This window comes from Astyanax mexicanus, chromosome 4, assembly GCF_023375975.1.
Source record: "Astyanax mexicanus isolate ESR-SI-001 chromosome 4, AstMex3_surface, whole genome shotgun sequence".
Classification (NCBI taxonomy): domain Eukaryota; kingdom Metazoa; phylum Chordata; class Actinopteri; order Characiformes; family Acestrorhamphidae; genus Astyanax; species Astyanax mexicanus.
The window spans coordinates 22,518,639-22,540,620 of record NC_064411.1 but is presented as its reverse complement, the minus strand read 5'-3'; the positions used below and the strand labels follow the sequence as shown (position 1 = coordinate 22,540,620).

Below are 21,982 nucleotides of genomic sequence, written 5' to 3'. Positions count from 1 at the left end.
GGCAAATGCTACATTTATACATTTAGCTAGGCTAGCTACCAATAATAATGTTCAGTAAATCAGCAAACTGCATATTTGAACATTTAGCTAGCTAGCAAACAATAATAATAGTCATTAAAACAGCAAATGCTACATTTGTACATTTATCTAGGCTAGCTAACAATAACAATAGACAGTAAAGCAGGAAATGCTTTGTTTATACATTTGGTCAGTAAAATAGCAAATGCTGTATCGTGGCACGAGATCTCACGAGATTAAGATGAGACGATATTTCTCGTCAAGCTTAAACCTCTCACAGTTTAGTGTGGACTTTTTAAGATACAACACTGGCAACTGGCAACACAGTAGCAGCGAGTTTGGTGGTTGAGCAGTGAGCAGAAGAGGAAAATTCGGGGAATTTGCATAGAACAGAGGTCACGGGCGGACCGTGGTCCGGGTCCGGACCCAAACCTATTGAGAAGGATTTAATTGTATACACGCTTTGCGGCGCAGTAAATCACAGACCAATCACGTGTGATGTAATATCACCAACCACTCTCTTCAGTCAATCAGATCTGTGCAGACGTGGAAAAAATAAATAAATAAACACACCGCTCCTCACGCTGGATCGAACCCGTGTTGTCAGGGTCGCGGTCCCGCTGCTCCGGCTGTTGAATTGGGACATGGCCGTGAAAAAAACGCCTTTATAAGGAGATAGTGAGCCTGGGCGAGAATGGGCGAAAAAACGAGAACGGACGAAAACTAAAGTCACGCCGAGTGCGACAGAGAGACAGGCGAGGAATTTTGTATAACTGGATCATTCTGAATTCTAATTAAATACTCCTGGCATAGAAGATGCTTCTGCTACTTTTAACAGAGTGACAGACGGTAACAGAGTGACCAACAAGACTGTACTGTGCTTAAAACATGTTCTGTCTCTGTTTGCACTTCAAGCATAGTCTTAATATGACTGGTTATGCATAGTTACATTACAAGAGATTTAGGAGAAAAAAAACACAAACCATAGTCTTAATATAACTGGATATGACAATCTCAGGCCTATAGGTTTCATGTCAAACATGTGTTGAGAAAACACAATGAGACTGGAGATCTGCAATATAAAAGCCGTTAATTAAAACACACATGGGTAAATATAGAGGTGAAGTAATACAAAGATAATAGTTTGTACTGGATAAAAACAATTAAGAAACTACATTATTTGGATATTCTTAGTAACTTTGGAGATTAAAAAAACCATAAGCAACATTTAATATTCAATAAGGAAAAGATAAGAGAGTATACAACTTGAGTAATACAACACAACCAAATATCCCTCTATAGTAACAGATTTTTAATTGGACTGAACCATAGACAAACAAGAACACCAGCAGAGGGAGTGAATGAGCCTGTAACCTTACTGCGCTACAGTAACTAACCTAAAAACTGAGCTCTGTCTCACAAAGAATGTCCTGGAATATTCAAACATACAAGGCATACAAACATAACATGGAATTCTATACACATCATCCCTGGATAAGAATAGTTTTGCTGAACCTGTAAAATCAATTGTTAAATACAGTTCATATTTGTTTCTGGTGGAATTTATGATTTGCGCTTTTAATTGCCATGGGACAAATTTGGGAATTTTTTCTCTCCTGTGTGAATGCGCTGGTGTTTTTTGAGATAACGCTGTGTAGTAAAACTCTTCCCACAGTCTGAGCAGTGATATGGTTTCTCTCCTGTGTGAATGCGCTGGTGTATTTTGAGATTACTCTGTTGAGTAAAACTCTTCCCACAGTCTGAGCAGTGATATGGTTTCTCTCCTGTGTGAATGCGCTGGTGTATTTTGAGAGCACTCTGTTCAGTAAAACTCTTCCCACAGTCTGAGCAGTGATGCAGTTTCTCTCCTGTGTGAATGCGCTGATGCCGTTTGACAGTCTCCAGTCGATTAAAGCTCTTCCCACAGTCTGAGCAGTAATAAGGTTTCTCTCCTGTGTGAATGCGCTGATGTATTTTAAGTTTACTCTGTGTAATAAAACACTTCCTACAGTCTGAGCAGTGAAATGGTTTCACTCCTGTGTGAATGCGCTGGTGTTTTTTGAGATCACTCTGGGTAGTAAAAATCTTCCCACAGTCTGAGCAGTGAAACGGTTTCTCTCCAGTGTGAATGCGCTGGTGACTTTTGAGATTACTCTGTTGATTAAAACTCTTCCCACAGTCTGAGCAGTGAAACGGTTTCTCTCCTGTGTGAATGCGCTGGTGTTTTTTGAGATCACTCTGTTTAGTAAAACTCTTGGCAGAGTGCTGATGTTTCTCCATGTCGGGACTTGGCTCCATCTGTCTGTGAAATGTAGCAAACAATTTCTGCGTGTTCTGGAGATTCTTCAGGAAGGCTTCTGCTTCACCTCTTTCAGTAGTTTAACTTTGCTCTTAGTTAAATATCCTGGTTGTTGGTGATGAATTTCAGGAAAATATTTTAATTTCTGGAAAACACAAAGAAAAATGCCATTGAATATTAAAATAAAAGCAGGTCAATTAACTAAAGAGATTCTAAGTCATTCTAAGTGAGTGATGTTACCCTTTAATCTGAAGCTTTGAGGCGTGTGCCGAAAAAACGACACACATTGGTTCAAATCACATTGCCGATACTTGATTTGTTCTTCATCACGACAGATGATGTCCAAAGCTTTTTCCTTTAAACCAATTTATAAAAGTTTCCACACATTAACCAAATACATTAATCCAAATCAATGCTTCACAAACCTGATTTTTTTTTTAACTCCTGATAACAGTTCATTATTTTCCACCACACTGGCTTCAGGCTAACAGTGATATGCGCTCCTGAGTTCAAGATGTGTTTTTTGGAAATGTTGATCCGATGCAGTTGTCTTGTTGGTGCAGGGAATTGTAGTTCAAAATAAAATCACAGCAAAATAATGACCTTTTTACTGTTACAACACATCAACCAACCTCCAACAGGAGTGTAAAACATAAGAGTCTCTTTTGTTTACTAAAGGTTAACACAATTATAACAATTTGTAAGAATTCATATTATTTTATGTAGTTCTTTTTCAATTATTTTTGTAGTCTTTTTAACCTCTTACACAAATGTTTAATTGTGTATTTTTGTCAAGTTGCTCAAAGTGTGAGCAACTTGACAAAAATTTATTGTTATTATTATTATCAAATTCATGTTTTTGTTATTATTATTATTATCATTATTAAAGTATCAGCAAAAGAGCAGCTGGAGACTGTATTCCACAGTAATGGTTTAACTGGGATTTCTTAAAAACAGCGGGGCTAAAGATGTTTTAATTTGCTAATATTTAGGGGTTCGAGCACGTAGTGCTAGAAACCCTATTGTAATTGTTCTGATTATTATTATTATTATTCTTTTTCTGCCATAGAAGTGATTGGGCAGAAGAAACCGTAAGGCCTACAGGGCTGAGACTTGGTCATATGGTAGTACTTCTCACCGCTACTCAGATTCAAAAGATGAGCCCGATCGGCCTCAAGGGGGCACTATGGCGAAGGTCAACGCGTTTGGCCTCGTAACTCCCACGCCCTGATAGCTAGATCAAAAATTCTTGCATTATATGATTCCTTGGTTAATGGCAAATCAAAAAAAAAATCTGTTTCTCAGGAACCGTAAAAGCTATGAAGCTCTCCTTTGGCATGTATCATCTATGGCCTATGTCCTAATGTTTTACAGAAGGAAAATTTGATATGCAAATTTTTGCGATCGTTATGAGCCAATCAGATTCCAGCAAGCTTTTGACAGGCTAAACAATGACCAATCAGGACGATACTTATACCCTACATGTATCTCAGGGCCTTCTATCATCCATTAAAATATGGCATTGATTGACCTCTAGGGGGCGCTATAGCAGAAAATCAGTTATATCTAAAGGTACAAGTGGCCTAGGCTTGTTATTCTTTTTTAGTTGTATACTTTGCTGTAGCCTTTACAACTTTGTAATTGCATGTGTTTACCAAAAATGCAAAGATTTTCATCAATGGCCAAAAGAGTAAAAATTGCTCTTTTCGAACTTGTCTTTAAGTCCTCAATCAATCAAAACAAATTTGGTCTTGATGCGATCTTGAGACCCTGTAGGTAAATAATTATTGAAAAAATCTTGACATTTTAACTATTTGAGGCCCATAAACCTTGATCAAACATGTACGTGAAAGCCTTTTCAGAGTTATTTGGCCAAAACTCTGTCAAAGTTTAAAACATGCCAAAACTGTTGAAGCTACTAATTAACAATGACATTTGAAGCACATTTGCCAAGTATGAGCCAAATAAGTCTTCAGTAGGCTCTACAGTGAAAAAATAACTACTTTCAATTTATTCTATTTATCGCTATTTTCCAACCTAAATGGACAGAAGACAGGAACCTTTCACCCTATCGACACACCATTTATACACATATATAGACTGATAATCTGATCTTGATTGCAAATTTTCAGCCAAATCGGACATGTTTTCCCTCTACAACGGCTGGAAAACTACAGCGATTTTGTAGGCCTCAAGCCTGTATTATCGCTTTTTTCTAACCTAAATGGACAGAAGTCAGGAACCTTTGACCCTATCGACACAGAAATTTACATACATATATAGACTGATATTGTGATCTTGATTGCAAATCAGATATTTTTTGCCTCTAATATGGCCAAAGAGCAACAGCCATTTTGTAGGCCATAAGCCTGTATTATCGCTTTTTTCAAGCCTAAACGGACAGAAGTCAGGAACCTTTGACCCTATCAACACACAAATTTACAAACATATATATACAGACCACTTGGTCATGAGAACCAATTTGGAGCCCAATCGGACTTTTCTTCTCTTTTTAATAAATAGAAACACACTGATAGGGAATGTTCTGTCTTTCTGATAGAGTGATAGATTTCCAGCAGGTTATATGTGGTCTCTTGCTGCGCTCTGGTGGTCATTTGGTGAAACAGCTACAGGTGAATTATTCTAAATTAAAGCTCTGCTGAACTTATTCAATCTTGCTTGTCTTGCTTAATTGAACATCTTTATCCTTCTTGTTCATGCTGGTCAGCCACCTGGGTCATTCTTGTTTATGCTCCACCCACTTAATTTTTTTTAAATTTGCATAATATGCAAAACCTACTTTTGAGATCTTGTCTTTGCCTCCTTCACCAATCATGACATGTTTGGTGTCAAACAGTTCAGCAGACCTTACTCCTCAATAATTATAAAAAAAATCTTTACATTTGTAAACAATATGGCCGCCATATGCAAATTAGTTTTACCATGGTGCAGTAAAATGTTTTTAACACTTATAACTTTTGAATATTTAACCTGACATTAATACCACTTCAGACCTTTGATCATTACATGATTCTCAGATACCCTGTCAATTTAAGTAGACATACACCCCCAGGGGGCGGAGCCAATGCTCGATAGCTGTTTCTCTAGAACCATACAAGCTATCAAGGTCATCCTAGCCAATTATCATCTATGGCCCATGCACTAATGGTACACCAAATGAAAATTTGATATGGACACTTTTGTGGTCACTATAAGCCAATCGCATTCCAGTAAGCTTTTGACAGGCTGAATGTTAATCAGGTCAAAACTTATACACTATTATTGATATTATTGGTTATTGATATGTGCCCTTTTATGCCTCACTGCTAGGCTCTCCAAATGCCCACTAGAGTGCAGCAAGAGACCACATAAAACCTGATGAACACTACAGCTCAATTTATCAATGCTTTCCAACTAGTTTACTCACACCACTCATCTAGCATTGTCATTATGGTCTTTATGGTCACGCTGGTCACCTAGCTTGGTTATGCTGCCCATCCAGCTAGGTAATTCTGTTCATTCACATTGGTCATTATGGTCCTGCTGGTCATCCAGCTTGCTGGTCAGCTTTGTCATCATAGCAATGCTGGTCATCCAGCTTGGTCATACTGGCCAAACACCTTTGCCATGCTGGTCATCCAGTTTGGTAATGCCGGTCAACCGGCAACATGTTTTAAGCCTAACTGGCCTCCAGGGGCCTCTTTGCCTGTAATGCTCGAACCCCGTAAATCGCCGCTTGCGGCTATATTTGTGTTTGTTATTACAGTGAAATAGCAAGTTTTCTGTTAAATCAGTAAGCTAATAAATGTTACTTGTGAAATTCCTCTTCTTGCCTGAACTTTTCCTCACTATAATCACTAAATCTTTCATTCTTACATTTAATATTTTACAAGTGGACTTTTATTTTGACGGGAGAGTCACATGACTTACCAGCAACTGTTGTGGTGGAACCGGATTTGCTAGTTGCATGAGACGACGCTGCCTGTTTCCGGTCTACGACTGGTAGGCGGAGTCATTTCCGCTTTTCGGCGCTGGTCAGCAGACAGTATGGCTTTCTACACGCGATCTCTCCAGGACTTACCAAAAATAACTATAAATGATGTACAGCGCCCAGGAGTAAGAGAGAATATATATATATATATATTCTCTCTTACTCCTGGGCGCTGTACATCATTTATATATATATATATATATATATATATATAATTATTTTTGATCTATTTTTAAGTTATTCCCTGTGTCTAGACCCTCTGTAAGTTATAAATATGTATAATGTATACTGGCATCGGGATATATATATATAGTTGTTTACTATTGTATATCCTTAGTTTCACACAGTTCAGTGTGTGATTAACCCAGAACCCATTATTTATAATATATTATATATATATTTTTATATTTATATTTTGTATATATAATATATATATATATTATTTATAAATAATTACGTATATATAGATAGAGAGAGAGAGAGAGAGAGAGAGAGAGAGAGATAAGTTCTACCCTGTGTCTAGACCCTCTGTAAGTTATACTGGCATCGGGAGATATATAGTTGTTTACTATTGTATATCCTTAGTTTCAAACAGTTCAGTGTGTGATTAACCCAGAAGTTCTCTAAAATTGTTTGTTAATATTTAATATGCATTTATATTACATTAGTATTTGAACCGTAAAATATTTGTGTTCCCTCATTATCCCAATAATATGTAAACAACGTTTGTTTTACCTGAATCAATTTTGTATTTTGAATCAACATTCAGAACTGGCTCTGGATTCTTATGGTTCAATTTATTTATTTTTATTGAATAAGCTTGTAAATATGCCTTAAAGTTTTCATGTGACCAACAGTAATGAATTTTATAAAAGAAAAACTGGCCCATTGCCTTCGTTATTGGAAATAAAGGCATGAAATAGTATTGTTGTTGAATTTGATTTATTTTTTATTATTATTAAAATATAACAGTTTGGTATGTTTCCCAGTGTCTCCAATTTTTATAGAGGATCCTTTAATTACAAAATAACACAGTCTGTTTTTTTTGTTTTGTGTTTTTCGTTTCTCCTTAACTTTAAAAACACTCATGGTCGCTTTCACTCTGTACTCCTGCCGGCAGTTCTCCCCACAACAACTCCAACCGGAAACTAGTATACCTACCACTCACTACCCGGAAGTTAGGTGGCGCCATCTTGTGCACAGAGCCAATTAAGTAAAGGAAAATTAACTAAACTAAACTAAACTAAATTAGTGTAACTAAGAAATGTGTAGAGACTGATCACACAAACTTAAAAAGGAATTTCCACAGAACTGATTTATCTCAGGTGTGTGTTAGTGATGTGGGGGAGGGGGGGCAGGAGTGTGAGGTTCCTTTATCCTGTGTATGATCTGTAAAGCCCCCCCATCCCCAGCTCCGCGACCCCCTACTGCAGACTGCTGAGCAGAGCTAGGAGAAGATCCAGTGCTGGTGGTGTAAATGCTGCACATGCTGAAGGTGCTGAAGGTGGTGTTGATGTGGGTGTAGGAGTGAATGTAGAACAGCGTGATGGAGGGAGAGAGAGAGAGAGAGAGAGAGAGAGAGAGAGAGAGAGAGAGAGATAGAGAGAGAGAGAGAGAGAGAGATAGAGAGAGAGAGAGAGAGAGAAACTTCTCCGTACCTTCTGAGGTTCAGCTGATCCCGCTCTTCCTCCGCTCCAGCTACAGACCCCGGAAGCTCAGCGTCATCCGGGTTATGTAGAGCCCCGCCCCCTCCCCCGCTATATCACATTATACCCCATCACCGCTAGAGGGAGCCCGCGAGGGAGTCCTCAATGCATGGAGCTGAATGGAGCTAAACAGCTAAAACTCTCATTTAAAACACTGTATAACTACTTCTCTGGGGGTTTCCTTTAATTTTACAAAGTAGAACAAAGTATTTCACTAAAATAGAAAAGAAAACGTACCTCTATATTTCCATTTTCTAAAACTAATGTTTTTATTCAGTAGATTTACTAGCATTACTGCTACTGATGCTGGAGTTACATACAGAGCTCATTTTAAATGGATTAAAACTGCAGTTTATAAGCTTTAATAATTATCTCTGTGGTGATGCAACTTGTCTCATTTCTTTTATTGTTGAGATTGTGTAAATATGAATGAGAGTTTGTTTAAATGTTTTCTTCTTGTTGGTACTTACATAGATGAAAATAGTAATCTACTAAAATAAATAGGAAAACATATTTAACTGGAACTTACTTGGGTTGTGGGGGCTGCTGCTAAATGGTTGTTAGAATTGGGTTAACTGAACTTACATTAAACTCTAAAATTAAAGCAGCAATTGCAGTTCTGGACAGTATGCAGATCTCATTAGTCTTAATAATGAAAAGGTAGGACATTTTTCATGTTCTTTCTGTTTACAACTCATTCTGAGGAATTCTGAGCACTTCAGAGCACTGACTGGTGTGTCACGGGACCGTGTAGGGTACTACAATCAAAAGGGTTGCATTACTGAATACTACATACTGGGCGGTGTGTAGTATGCAGTACATACTAGTGCAGTATGCAGTATAGTAGTATGCCATTTCGAATACAGCCTAGGACTGAGATAAAGGGAGCTATGGCTAGCTGCTCACTTTCTCTTATTATGGCTAGACACTGAAAGCAGGTTTTACCTCTTTGAAAACTTGAATGATCTTAATTTGTACATCTGAGTATCAATTAAAGACATTGAAGGTATTTTTTCTGAAAGAGAACCGCGTTTAGGTGTTGGCTAGCGTTCATGTTTGGTAATTATAACTAGAAAGCTAGCTAGCAGCCACAAAGTGAGCCTCTGAGATTATCAACGAATAAACGTATAATAATAAAAAACGTATCACCATAAATACATGATATACAAATAAACATATTCCATATTATCATACATCACATAAAACATTACTTATTCCCATACAATATGAAAAGTGACTTTATAATATCGTAATTTATCACCACCATATCCACCACATCTTACCTCAGAAAGAGCTGAATAACTTTCCAGTTGCACAAGCTTCACTTTATTCTGTTCAATGAATCAGTAGGAGTCGAATCACAAGAATAACTAAACCTAACTGTTTTTAAAACTTCACATTTTACAATTTTATATCATAATAAATGTATGGTCAACATTTTCTAAATAAGACTAACCGAGTCTCCTAAATCTGAGTGACTTATAACTTTTGTACATTGAGGTTGTTCTGAAGTGATGAATCAACCGAAGCTTCCTGAAGTTGACAGCAGATTGATTCATTTCCAGCAATAACTTTTTTTTTTAATATACAAAAAAAGAACAAAATAAAACAATAAATATAATGCACAAAAATGTGTTTTTATTTTAACAATTTAATTATATAAGTATTTCATTGTTGTACGTAGATATGAACATCTGTGTGTGTAGTATGATGTGAGCTAGTGCAATTGGCTTAATAAATAAACACTTTTCCAAGGCAAAAACACAATTGAACAACAGAATGAAAAATATGGAACAAAAAAAGTTCAGATAGCAGAATAGTTTGTTGTTAAGGGTGAACTGAAATGGACTTAGGGTGTAGTGAATCATGATAACAAATACGAACATTTGTTGAATAGCCCACCTCCGTTCTCCCCAGCATTCTGAAATACAGCTCTGTTAGCTAATGCTCCCAATAGACCACAATGCTAGTGATAGGGGCATAGCTTAACCCATACAAAAAAAAATCACTATTTTTACACCATTAACAACAAACTCAAAGTAGCTCCACACTTCACTGGTAGAATTCCAAGGATGATGACATTTAAAGCAAGGCAGTGAGAACTTTAAAAGTACACAGATAGTTTATTAAAAACACTGTTTATACACACAGTGCCTACAGATTAGTTTATTAAAACACTGTTTATACACACAGTTCCTACAGATAGTTTATTAAAAACACTGTTTATACACACAGTTCCTACAGATAGTTTATTAAAAACACTGTTTATACACACAGTTCCTACAGATAGTTTATTAAAGCACTCTTATACACACAGTTCCTTGTCGTAGTTAAGCCAGGAAAGGTCTGAAAATTAATGTTGGGGAAATGCATAACTTTCCAGTTGTTGCTGAAAATATCTCTATAATATTTATGCATTTTTAAGCATTTCTTGTCAGTTGACTTATTGTGGCTTGACTAGCTGAAGGTATTGTGTATATAAACTATCTGTGTATATAAACTATCGCACTGTATTTCGGAATGTTGGGGGAGATCAGAGGTGGGCTATTCAACAAAAGTTTATACTCGTTATTGACTACAAATGAAGTCCATGTATATAACTTCTCCCCTAAACTGAAAAGGAGAAAACAGGGGATGGAAAAACAAACAGATTATGGGTCAGATTAGAACTGGATAAGTGTGTGAAAAGACATTTTTAAGGCCTTATGCCTCTGTAAAAGCTGGGCTGCCAATAGAACAAATAACGCCTCCCTCATAGGAAATGTTTACGATGATTGGAAGGCGCTTAATTAGCTGATCAGTACATTGTGTGGAACGATGAGCTTCTCCATATCTTCTGTCAAAAGGAGAGTGGTGTTGCTTCCCACAGAGACTCCAACCACCGCAATCCCACTTCTGTTTTTTTCTCAGGTTTCTGCAAGTAAAAATATTTTTTCCAGTTTTCACCATTAAAAATATAGTAAAGCTGCAAGAGCCAAAGAGAGTAAAGCACAGAGTGCACACTAGCATTGCAGAGAAAGCCACAGATAGTAAAGCAGCAAGAGTGCACATTAGCAGTGCAGAGAAAGCCACAGATAGTAAAGCAGAGAGAGTGCACAGTAGCAACGCAGAGAAAGCCACAGATAGTAAAGTAGAGAGAGTGCACAGTAGCAACGCAGAGAAAGCCACAGATAGTAAAGCATGTTAGTGCACACTAGCATCGCAGAGAAAGCCACAGATAGTAAAGCACGTGAGTGCACACTAGCATCGCAGAGAAAGCCACAGATAGTAAAGTAGAGAGAGTGCACACTAGCATCGCAGAGAAAGCCACAGATAGTAAAGTAGAGAGAGTGCACAGTAGCAGCGCAGAGAAAGCCACAGATAGTAAAGCAGAGAGAGTGCACAGTAGCAACGCAGAGAAAGCCACAGATAGTAAAGCACATGAGTGCACACTAGCATCGCAGAGAAAGCCACAGATAGTAAAGTAGAGAGAGTGCACAGTAGCAGCGCAGAGAAAGCCACAGACAGTAAAGTAGAGAGAGTGCACACTAGCATCGCAGAGAAAGCCACACATAGTTAAGCAACGAGAGTGCACAGTAGCAACGCAGAGAAAGCCACATATAGTAAAGCTGCAAGAGCCAAAGAGAGTAAAGCACGTGAGTGCACACTAGCAACGCAGAGAAAGCCACAGATAGTAAAGCAGCGAGAGTGCACACTAGCATCGCAGAGAAAGCCACAGATAGTAAAGCTGCAAGAGCCAAAGAGAGTAAAGCAGAGAGAGTGCACAGTAACAACGCAGAGAAAGCCACAGATAGTAAAGCAGAGAGAGTGCACAGTAGCAGCGCAGAGAAAGCCACTTATAGTTAAGCAGCGAGAGTGCACAGTAGCAATACAGAGAAAGCCACAGATAGAAAAGCAGCAAGAGTGCACAGTAGCAGTGCAGAAAAAGCCACAGATAGTAAAGCAGCAAGAGTGCACAGTAGCAGCGCAGAAAAAGCCACAGATATTAAAGCAGAGAGAGTGCACACTAGCATCGCAGAGAAAGCCACAGATAGTAAAGCATGTGAGTGCACACTAGCATCGCAGAGAAAGCCACAGACAGTAAAGTAGAGAGAGTGCACACTAGCATCGCAGAGAAAGCCACAGACAGTAAAGCAGAGAGAGTGCACAGTAGCAACGCAGAGAAAGCCACAGATATTAAAGCTGCAAGAGCCAAAGACAATAAAGCAGAGAGAGTGCACAGTGGCAATGCAGAGAAAGCCACAGGTAGTAAAGCAGAGAAAGCCACATATAGTAAAGCAATGAGAGCCAAAGATAGTAAAGCAGCGAAAGTGCACAACAGCAGCGCAGAGAAAGCCACTTTTAGTTAAGCAGCGAGAGTGCACAGTAGCAATGCAGAGAAAGCCACAGATAGTAAAGCATGTGAGTGCACACTAGCAGTGCAGAAAAAGCCACAGATAGTAAAGCAGAGAGAATGCACAGTGGCAACGCAGAGAAAGCCACAGATAGTAAAGCAACGAGAGTGCACACTAGCAGTGCAGAGAAAGCCACTTGTAGTTAAGCAGCGAGAGTGCACACTAGCAGTGCAGAGAAAGCCACAGATAGTAAAGCAGAGAGAGTGCACAGTAGCAACTCTGGAACTGTCTCTAGAAAAATAGGTGCATGGAGTTCTTTATAATATTCCTCCTGATTTAATTGTCTTTTTGCTTCCTCTATATAGGCGTCCCTATCCATAATTACTGTGGCGCTGCCTTTATCTGCGGGTTTGATGATAATGGAGTTATCACAGCGTAATTGTAGTAGGGACTGCTGCTCCGCTAGATTGAGGTTAGGGGTTTCACTATTGTTCCAGGGTACGTTTTTTAAATGCATATTTGTCAGCTCTTCTGATTTTTCTAATTGTGTTAGGAACCTGAGAGAGATTTTGGGGTGAAAGGAGGAGGATTTTTAAGACCTGTCAGTATTTCCTGTTCCTCCAGTTTGAGGCTTTTGGAAAAAATTATCAGGGGATTCAGATAACTGCCTCTGGAAATGTATCCGCTGCTGCCTTTATAGCTCTGATTCTCCATCTGGAGTTGGACCCCACGGGGATGACCGGCCTAGCCTTAGACTGCAGTGCCACATTTTCCTGGTGGTGGTGTGCACGTATTAGATTAAATAAGTGTTTCATCAGTGTGCTAACATTCTTGTATTCTGTGCTTTTTTCATGTGGTGTATTTTAGTGTGTTTACTTTTTCTTAATGTATTGTTTTTTTGCTTTTCTTCCCTACAGGTGCAGTAAGAGTTGGTGTATTTCCCCTCCCATGATGGGGATGAAGTTCATGCCTGTTTGGACCCCCATGTTGAATGGCCAAATTGGTTGGCTAAGAGGTTTGTCCCCCCTTTGTTGCAAAGTTATGGTTCTAAACTGAATCTTCTTCAGGCACAGACTTGCCAAAAAATGAGAGTGGGTTATTTTGGGGGCTTTTAATTTGACGTGTAGTCAAAATTGACCAAAAGAAATGTAAAAAATAAGAATATTTTAGTATAGTGTAAGTACTTTTATGCTGTTTGGATCAGACAATGTCCAATATAGAAGCAAAAACAAAATATTTTTTTTTTCAAAAAATGTAGATTTAGATGTGAAATAAATATAATAAAAGTAATGAAATCAAATAAAAGGTTTTGTAATGGCTTTCTAATAAGAAGCAGAGGTGTGTTTGAGTGTTTGTCCGAGCAGCAGAAGCTGTGAAATGGGCAGATGGGAGTTTTACTTACACTAAAGTTTTCTGAGGGCAAGAAGAAAAGTGACTGATTCAGAGAAACAACCAATCAAATTAAATTAGAGGCGGACAAAAGGCGTCATCTGCTAAATGAAAAAAGACTGGGCAGTTGGATCCAGCCATCTTGGAGGTGCAGAAAAGATGCACACTTTGTGAAGGTTAGATTTTTTTATTTAAAAAATATTAATTTAGTGAACAGGAAGGTTTTAAGTGATGTGCATTTTCAGGCTAATTGGCTCGCAGGATTAGCTACTTAACCTAGCTAGCTAACCCATAGCTACCATAGTTTACAGTATCTTTGATAGTCAGCTAGCCAAAAACAAAATTTTAGGCTAATTAGCTAGCTAGCACGTTTATATACTTATATTCATAGTTTAAAGTAGTGTTGATAAAGTCAGCCAGCCATTTATCATATATTAAACAAAATTCACAGTCTAATATAACCTACAATTATATGAAATGAGGGTTTTTCAGACAAAATATTAAAAACAGTTTTTAAATTATGATTTTTTTTTTATTAAGGTAAATAAATCAAGAACAATATGTGAGGGAAATTGAGACTATTAATCAATTTTAAATGATGTATTTCATTAAACACTGTGTTGAAGATTTAACACTGTGCTCAAACTAAATGTATGATTTGAACATGCCCTATTTGCAGTGTCCTTTAATATCCTTTAATGATCTGTTCCAGCCATTACCCTTTATCTTAGTTTCGCTTTCTTTCTAAGAGAACATGACACCCTAAATTTTAGAACATTAACTCAACCCTTTGGTCACATTTTTATGACTAGGCACAAATAAGAGATGACTGTAACATGTATGGATGTTTCTAGAATGTCTGTCCCTCCTAGAAAGTGGTATAAAAATGGTTGTAAAGAAAATGAGAGCAAGATCATGCTCTCATCTATCATTTGTCTTGTAAACTGTATGTCCTAACCCTGTATGTATGTATGTCTTTGTCTTTTCCAATAAATGTATTTTGTAATTACAATGACTGGTTGGATCGACTCACGTTATACTCACCGCAGCTCAGTATCCCAATTTCCTCCACACATACAAGCTCAGTTCTCTGTTCCAGTAGTTTAGAATGTGCAGTCAGCCTACATAATCAAGATCGAGTCAGCATTGCCCACCCAGATGCAGGAGGTCTTTTCTGATCTTGAGGGTCCAGTCATGGCTCAATCTATGGAATTACTGGACTCTAAGGAACCAGATGCAGACATTTTTGAATGTCCAGTCAGGAGTTCAAGCCAACATCAGTTCTGAGATGACCCACATATGCAGTGTTACTCCAATGTGCGTCCTCCAATATTTTCACAGTGGTGCCAGCTTGTCAGTAGAACTACAATAAATATAGCCTAGAAAATCCATTTTAAACTAAAAGGTAAACATACATTCTTACATGAGTTTCTTCATGTTCATGTATACAGTGTACTTCCCTACAATCCATACGCTGATCTCAGATCAGATACCGTGAAGATCTCTTTGTTGAAGGCACCTTTGGACGTGTTTTCAAAGGACCCCCGCTAACATAAAAATTGTGTGGTACTGGAGGGTGCCAAGAAGCAGATATTGATGAAGTGCTTTTATAGACCGTTTTAATGAGGGAAAACAACAGCAAAGTTACTGCGCATGTCTGTTCCTTTGACGCTTCAGGTGGCGCTATTTTAAAATGAGGGAAAAGTTGTGAGCCGACACTGTAACTGCATGGCAGGTTAGCAGTGTAAAAAATGAAAGCAGGCGTGTTTATTATGGAGGACTAAAAATGACAGAAGTATAAATAAATAAATGCACATATAAATATATAAATAAATGCACATATATATGAATAAATAAATATATAATTAAAAAAATACACTTATAAATAATTGTATAGGTAAATAATAAATTAATACTTATGTGGAAATAAATTAATCAATAAATGTTGAAATAAATAAATGAACATATAAATAAATACATAAATGTACATATAAATTAATAAATATATAAATATTTACCTATGCAATTATTTATGCATGTATTTATTTATTCATTTATAAGGTTTAAATTAAGAAGTTACGTGCACTGTTTTGAACGCAGTTTACCGCTAAATGGAAGTGTCCTAGGAACAGCTACGTCACTTCCTACGCTCATGAATATTCATCTGAAATGGTCTATAACAAGCTTCAGAAATCTGGCAGAATGACAGAATGTTTTAATGCATTCTTACATGTATAGAATGCGAAACTAAATTGAAATCTGTTCAGTGTAGCGAACTCAGCAGTTTACCTGGTGCTAATTAAGATGTTAAATTAATTGAATTAGATTAATTAATTAGTTAATTAATCAATTAATTAATAACACATGACATATCAGGGGCGTGTCTTCTTCTATCAGGAACAGTAATTTTCATAACCAAGTTATCCAGAAAACACACTGAAATTACAGGTTTTGTAATGTAAAAAGAATTTTATTAAATCACACAGATACGAGTTAATAATCCATTAAAATGTCATAAATGTAGCTATTAGATATAAAATCACAGTGTATGAAGATAAATGAGAATTAAAAGAAAAACATTTTATAATCTCGGTATAGTAAGGAATGACTTGTCAGATTAATGAAAATTATTAAGTGGGGATTTCTAAAGGATGAACTAAGTTATTTTAAGTCTACAAAGCCGGTTCTTATTTACAACCAAGCAACTGAAAAGGAGTTATTTATACTACAGGGAGATTTATGGATTCAACCAAACCAAAACCATTTGCCAGCTCTGCCTTACTCTGAGACGTTAAAGTGGGCCTGCATTGGTGCCGTCCGTCTGTAGCGTGGTCGTCTGTTTCTTCACCCTGAGAAAGAATCACGTGAGTCTGTCTGCAAGATGGTTTGACTTCCTGGTGTCAGTTAGTAGAACTACAAATAATATGGCCTAGAAAATCTATTTTAAACTAAAAGGTAAACATACATTCTTACTATGTTCATGAATACAGTGTACTTCCCTGCATTCCATACGCTGATGAATCTCAGATCAGATACCGTGAAGATCTTTGTTGAAGGCACCTTTGGTTATTTTCAAGGGACCCCCGCTGCCATCAAAATAATTGTGTGGTACTGGATTGTGCCAAGAAGCAGATATTGATGAAGTGCTTTTATAAAAAGCTTCAGAAATCTGGCAGAATGTTTTCATGCATTCTTACATGTATAGAATGCGTAACTAAATTAAAATCTGTTCAGTGTAGTGAGCTCTGCAGTTTAATACCTGGTTCTAATTAAGATGTTAAATTAATTGAATTAGTTAATTAGTTAGTTTAGTTAATTAATCAATTAATTAATGACATATAAGGGGCGTGTCTTCTTCTACCGGTCATTTTCATAACCAAGTTATCTAGAAAACACACTGAAATGAAAGGTTTTGTAATTTAAAAAGAATTTTATTAAATCACACAGATATGAGTTAATAATCCATTAAAATGTCATAAATGGAGTTGTCTATACTGAAGGGAGATTTATAATGAATTCAACCAAACCAAAACAATTTGCCAGCTCTGCCTTACTCTGAGACGTTAAAGTGGGCCTGCATTGGTGCCGTCCGTCTGTAGCGTTTCTTCACCCTGAGAAAGAATCACGTGAGTCTGTCTGCAAGATGGTTTGACTTCCTGGTGTCAGCATGGAGTCCCTTCAGAACCCACAAGAAAATCCCTTCACTCTCAGCTGGCTTGCTGGTCGCTTCCGGACTGGTGGCTTCTGGGTTGAGTCTGACGGTCTCTATTCAGCTGAAACTTTGTATGCATAATGCATGGCTTCATAGATCGTAAAACTGCTGTAGTTGTCTTAACTAAGAAAGCTAGTATTAATATGCTTAAAGGAGGTTAAATGAGTTGCAATAAGAATACTAAGCTATCGCTAAACTGAAGCTAAAATGCTAAGCTAAACTAAAGGAGCTAAACTCCAAATTCAACTACCACTCAAGACTGAACTGAACTGATCCATCCCTAATCCTGGACACTCTCCACTTCCATTCTCCACCGCTACTCTGTCTGTCACTCTCTGACTGAATCTGTTTGGACCTTAAGGCTACAATTGGCTATGTGGGCTTTGGGGGAGGAGCAACCTACGTGTCTGTGTTTTCATTGGTTTTGGAGCAATTTCTGAGATTTCATATTTTTTTTAATTAATAGACCAAACCAAAAGAAAACTTAATCAAACAGTGGATCAAAATACAATATTCAGCGTACCAATTCATGAGGATAAATTCAAGGAAAACAATCTTAGAATTGAATCACAATAAATGTAAATTATATGTTTTTCCTACAAATAGGTTGGTAACATTCAAGATAATCCTGAAATTAGAAACAAAGGATGGTACCTTGTCAAAAAGAAAACAAAGAGTCATGTTTCTATTTCAACCCAATAAAATAATTGAAAAGATAATACAAACACTATAAAATAATAAACCACTAATAACCAAATAAGGCAAAATTAGTAAATGCTAGTTAAACCTTGTTGATTCAGACTTGACTGTATATGAAAATTTAATCAGGACAGCATCTATACCCATACACTAGAAGTGGCATATTATTTAGTAAATATTTTGTAAAAGACATTTTTATTTAGTTAATGTATATTCTTATTTGTTCTTTGTGAGAAATTCTCTTCGCCTGGCTCATAGCCTGTTGATCAGAATTTATGATGTGTGTGAGAGAGATCAGTTTACACCACAGAATTTCAGCTTACAAGGCTGGGAATGGAATCCAAAGCTTTGAACATTTCTTATAGCTAAATGAATCTTATTTTCTCAATTTAATTTAATTAATTAATTTAATTTAATTTAATTTAATTTAATTTCTCAATGCTTTGCAGGAATAACCAAGCCAAACCAACTCTTTGTGGATTGCATTTCTGTAGATTTTAGCAAGTTGAATTATATTATATTATATTATATTTGCAGTCGGGTCTTCGTCCTGGTGATGGCACTGTTGGTCCACCTAATTTGGCAGACAGTCACAGATGGTGACTATTATAGGTCGTAGAAGTCCAAAGTTTGACGGTTGTCTGAATTAGTGTTTGCTGGAGGAATATGTACAAGGTTTACCCAACTAGCATTTAGGTCTCTTGAGAGGACTGGAGAGATGAAAAAGTCAAATATGTCATTTGAAATTTAGGTTTGATTTGTGAAAAGACTCATCAAAGGCTTTTATTCTAATTCCAGTGCATCCTGGATGGGGTTTGTGGTATGTGTGTGTTCAGGTGGGGGAAGTTATTAAATTACATTATGCCACCAAAAATAGGTAAAGTGGGTGTAGTGGGTGTTCCAGCAAAAAATCGTTTAGTTGCAAGAATTCTACTCTACTCCCAACAACTATGACATCTAAATGTTAAAGACTAAGTTAATCTAATGTCTGGAGCAAGCTCTGGCAGTACCCTCGTTTGAACTCGAACGACCTTCCCTTCTTCAGAACTGAACTCCTACCATAACTACCCTAAACACTGAGCTCTGTCTCACAAAGAATGTCCTGGAATATCAAACATACAAAAAAACATAACATGGAATTCAATAAACATCATCCCTGGATAAAATTCGTTTTGGCTGAACCTGTAAAATCCATTGTTAAATTCAGTTCATGTTTGTTTCTGGTGGAACGAGTCCCAAGTGACACAAGTAATACATTTGTGTAGGATAAGGTGTTCTGTCCGAAAGATTTAGGATTTGCACTTTTAATTGGCGTGGAACAAATTTGGGATAGTTTTCTCTCCTGTGTGAATGCACTTGTGTTTTTGGAGATGATTCTGTTGAGTAAAACTCTTCCCACAGTCTGAGCAGTAATACGGTTTCTCTCCTGTGTGAATGCGTTGGTGTTTTTTGAGATTACTCTGTGTAGTAAAACTCTTCCCACAGTCTGAGCAGTGATACGGTTTCTCTCCTGTGTGAATGCGCTGGTGTATTTTGAGAGTACTCTGTTCAGTAAAATTCTTCCCACAGTCTGAGCAGTAATACGGTTTCTCACCTGTGTGAATGCGCTGGTGATTTTTGAGATGACTCTGTTGATTAAAACTCTTTCCGCACTCTGAGCAGTGATACAGTTTCTCTCCTGTGTGAATGCGCTGGTGATTTTTGAGCTCAATCTTTTGAGTAAAACTCTTCCCACAGTCTGAGCAGTAATATGGTTTCTCTCCTGTGTGAATGCGCTGGTGTCTTCTGAGATTACTCTTTTCAGTAAAACTCTTCCCACAGTCTAAGCAGTGATACGGTTTCTCCCTTGTGTGAATGCGCTGGTGTCTTTTGAGATGACCCTCTCGAATAAAACTCTTCCCACAGTCTGAGCAGTGATACGGTTTCTCTCCTGTGTGCATGCGCTGGTGATTTTTGAGAGTACTCTGTTGAGTAAAACTCTTCCCACAGTCTGAGCAGTGATGTGGTTTCTCTCCTGTGTGAATGCGCTGGTGTTTTTTGAGATCACTCTGTTTAGTAAAACTCTTGACAGAGTGCTGATGTTTCTCCATGTCAGGACTTTCCTCTGTTTCCTCTGTCTGTTAAATGTATCAAACAATTTCTGCATGTTCTGGAGATTCTTCAGGATGGCTTGTGCTTCACCTCTTTCATAGATTTCAGGAGAAATCCTATAATATTTTAATTTCTGAAAAGAAAAAAAAAGAAATAATTTAGTGTATTAAAATAAAAGCTGGTCAATTGACTGAAGAGAACTACCTAAATCAGTTACACTATATAGAAAATATTGGGACACCTTTATATTACCATAAAAGCTTCTATTCTTTTGTCCCATTCGGAATCCATTCACATGTGACCCCTGGTACCTTATTTGATGACTTAACAACCTGCTTAATTGAAATGTAATAAGGCACACAGGAACGAAATGAGGCTGATGTTTAAGAACACATTTATTGTTTTTTTGTGTCAGACACACTAAACAGGACAAATCACCTTCAATTAAAATATATATATAAATATATATATATATATATATATATATATATATATATATATATATATATATATATATATATATATATATATATATATAGTGGATTATAAACATCTACCACAAGAAGAGATTAATAAATGCTAAACACTTTTTTTCAGGACACTCATACAATCACTGTTACCCATAAAATGCCTAGATATAAGACTTCACATGCATTAAAATCTGGGCCTATAACAATACTGGTCCCAGTAGTTTAGGTACTCTCGCTTGGTAACACTTAAGTAAATTTAACCTGTTATTAATTTTACTTTCAACCCACCAATTAGCACACAAAATCCCCAAAATAAATAAAAGAAAATCTATAAAAATAATACACCACTACAATCAAACCACAATACACTCAAAATAAGATTTACACAAAAACTGTGACACTGCAAATTAAATTTATCAATAAGGGGTTGAAACTCTAATCCAAAAGGACCAACTACTTTTCATAAACCAAGTTAACCCTGCAGATCCAATTTTATGCTAATTTTTTGTAAGTTTTACATACAACACAGAGACCATTCAGGGCTTACATGGAAGTAGACACTTGGAACTAAACAAAAGTTCACTTCCAGACTTTAATTTCAATTATTTAGGTTCCATTTGAGAACATCAAATGCAGAAGAAAATGTATATATATATATATATATATATATATATATATATATATATATAAACAAAAACGTGTTATATTTGGAGTTTACAATGTGTGTATGGATGTTTGTGATGTTGGTGGTGAAATTATCTACAGTTCCTTATTCAGTAGAGTCTTGACTTACAGATTACAAAATTTGGAAAAATTAAATGAATGCACTGAGAAGCTACACTGCATTATATTAGGTGTCCACCAGGAGTCACCAAAGGCTTCAAAACCTCTCCAGAGCGCCCCTAATCTGATACAGAGATAAATCTGTCTCTATACAACAAGAGTTTAATTTTTTTTGTTTGTTTGTAATAAAATAAATTAATGTAAGTCCATCTCAAATTAATATTAATATTTTTGATGAAATTACAAAAATATATTTGCTTTGCAGTTTGGAGTGTTTTTTTTTTTTTTTTGTGACAGCTCACCACGTGGTGACGGTTTGGTATGCCCCACCACCAGCCATTAGGAGACCAATCAGGTTAAATTACATATCAGTGTTTTCGTCTGGGGGTGGACTATTGGTTGAAATAGGTGTCAATCACTTTTAGGACCCTGGAGAAAGGCTATGACCTGATTTGTTTGGATATGCCACTGGTGCAAATGATGATCACTC

At 36.9% G+C, this 21,982-nt stretch overlaps 3 protein-coding genes across 8 annotated transcripts in view; 1 reads left to right on the top strand and 2 right to left on the bottom strand.

Annotated features, from left to right (window-relative positions):
• Nucleotides 1-21,982, top strand: part of LOC125801117 (zinc finger protein 850-like) — a 527,199-nt gene that overhangs the window by 261,281 nt on the left and 243,936 nt on the right. The gene's annotated exons all lie outside the window — the stretch shown is intronic.
• Nucleotides 1-21,982, bottom strand: part of LOC125801170 (zinc finger protein 585A-like) — a 272,387-nt gene that overhangs the window by 233,263 nt on the left and 17,142 nt on the right. Inside the window, exon 2 of the mRNA XM_049477438.1 lies at nt 19,743-20,372. Within this exon, the coding sequence (XP_049333395.1) occupies nt 19,743-20,238 (496 nt within the window). The 5' untranslated portion in view covers nt 20,239-20,372. The remainder of the gene's footprint in view (nt 1-19,742; nt 20,373-21,982) is intronic.
• The window catches only part of LOC125801291 (zinc finger protein 239-like), a 327,337-nt gene continuing 306,446 nt past the window's right edge, over nt 1,092-21,982 (bottom strand). Inside the window, exon 3 of the transcript XR_007438661.1 lies at nt 1,092-1,415. The gene's annotated coding sequence lies outside the window, so the exon portion shown is untranslated. The remainder of the gene's footprint in view (nt 1,416-21,982) is intronic.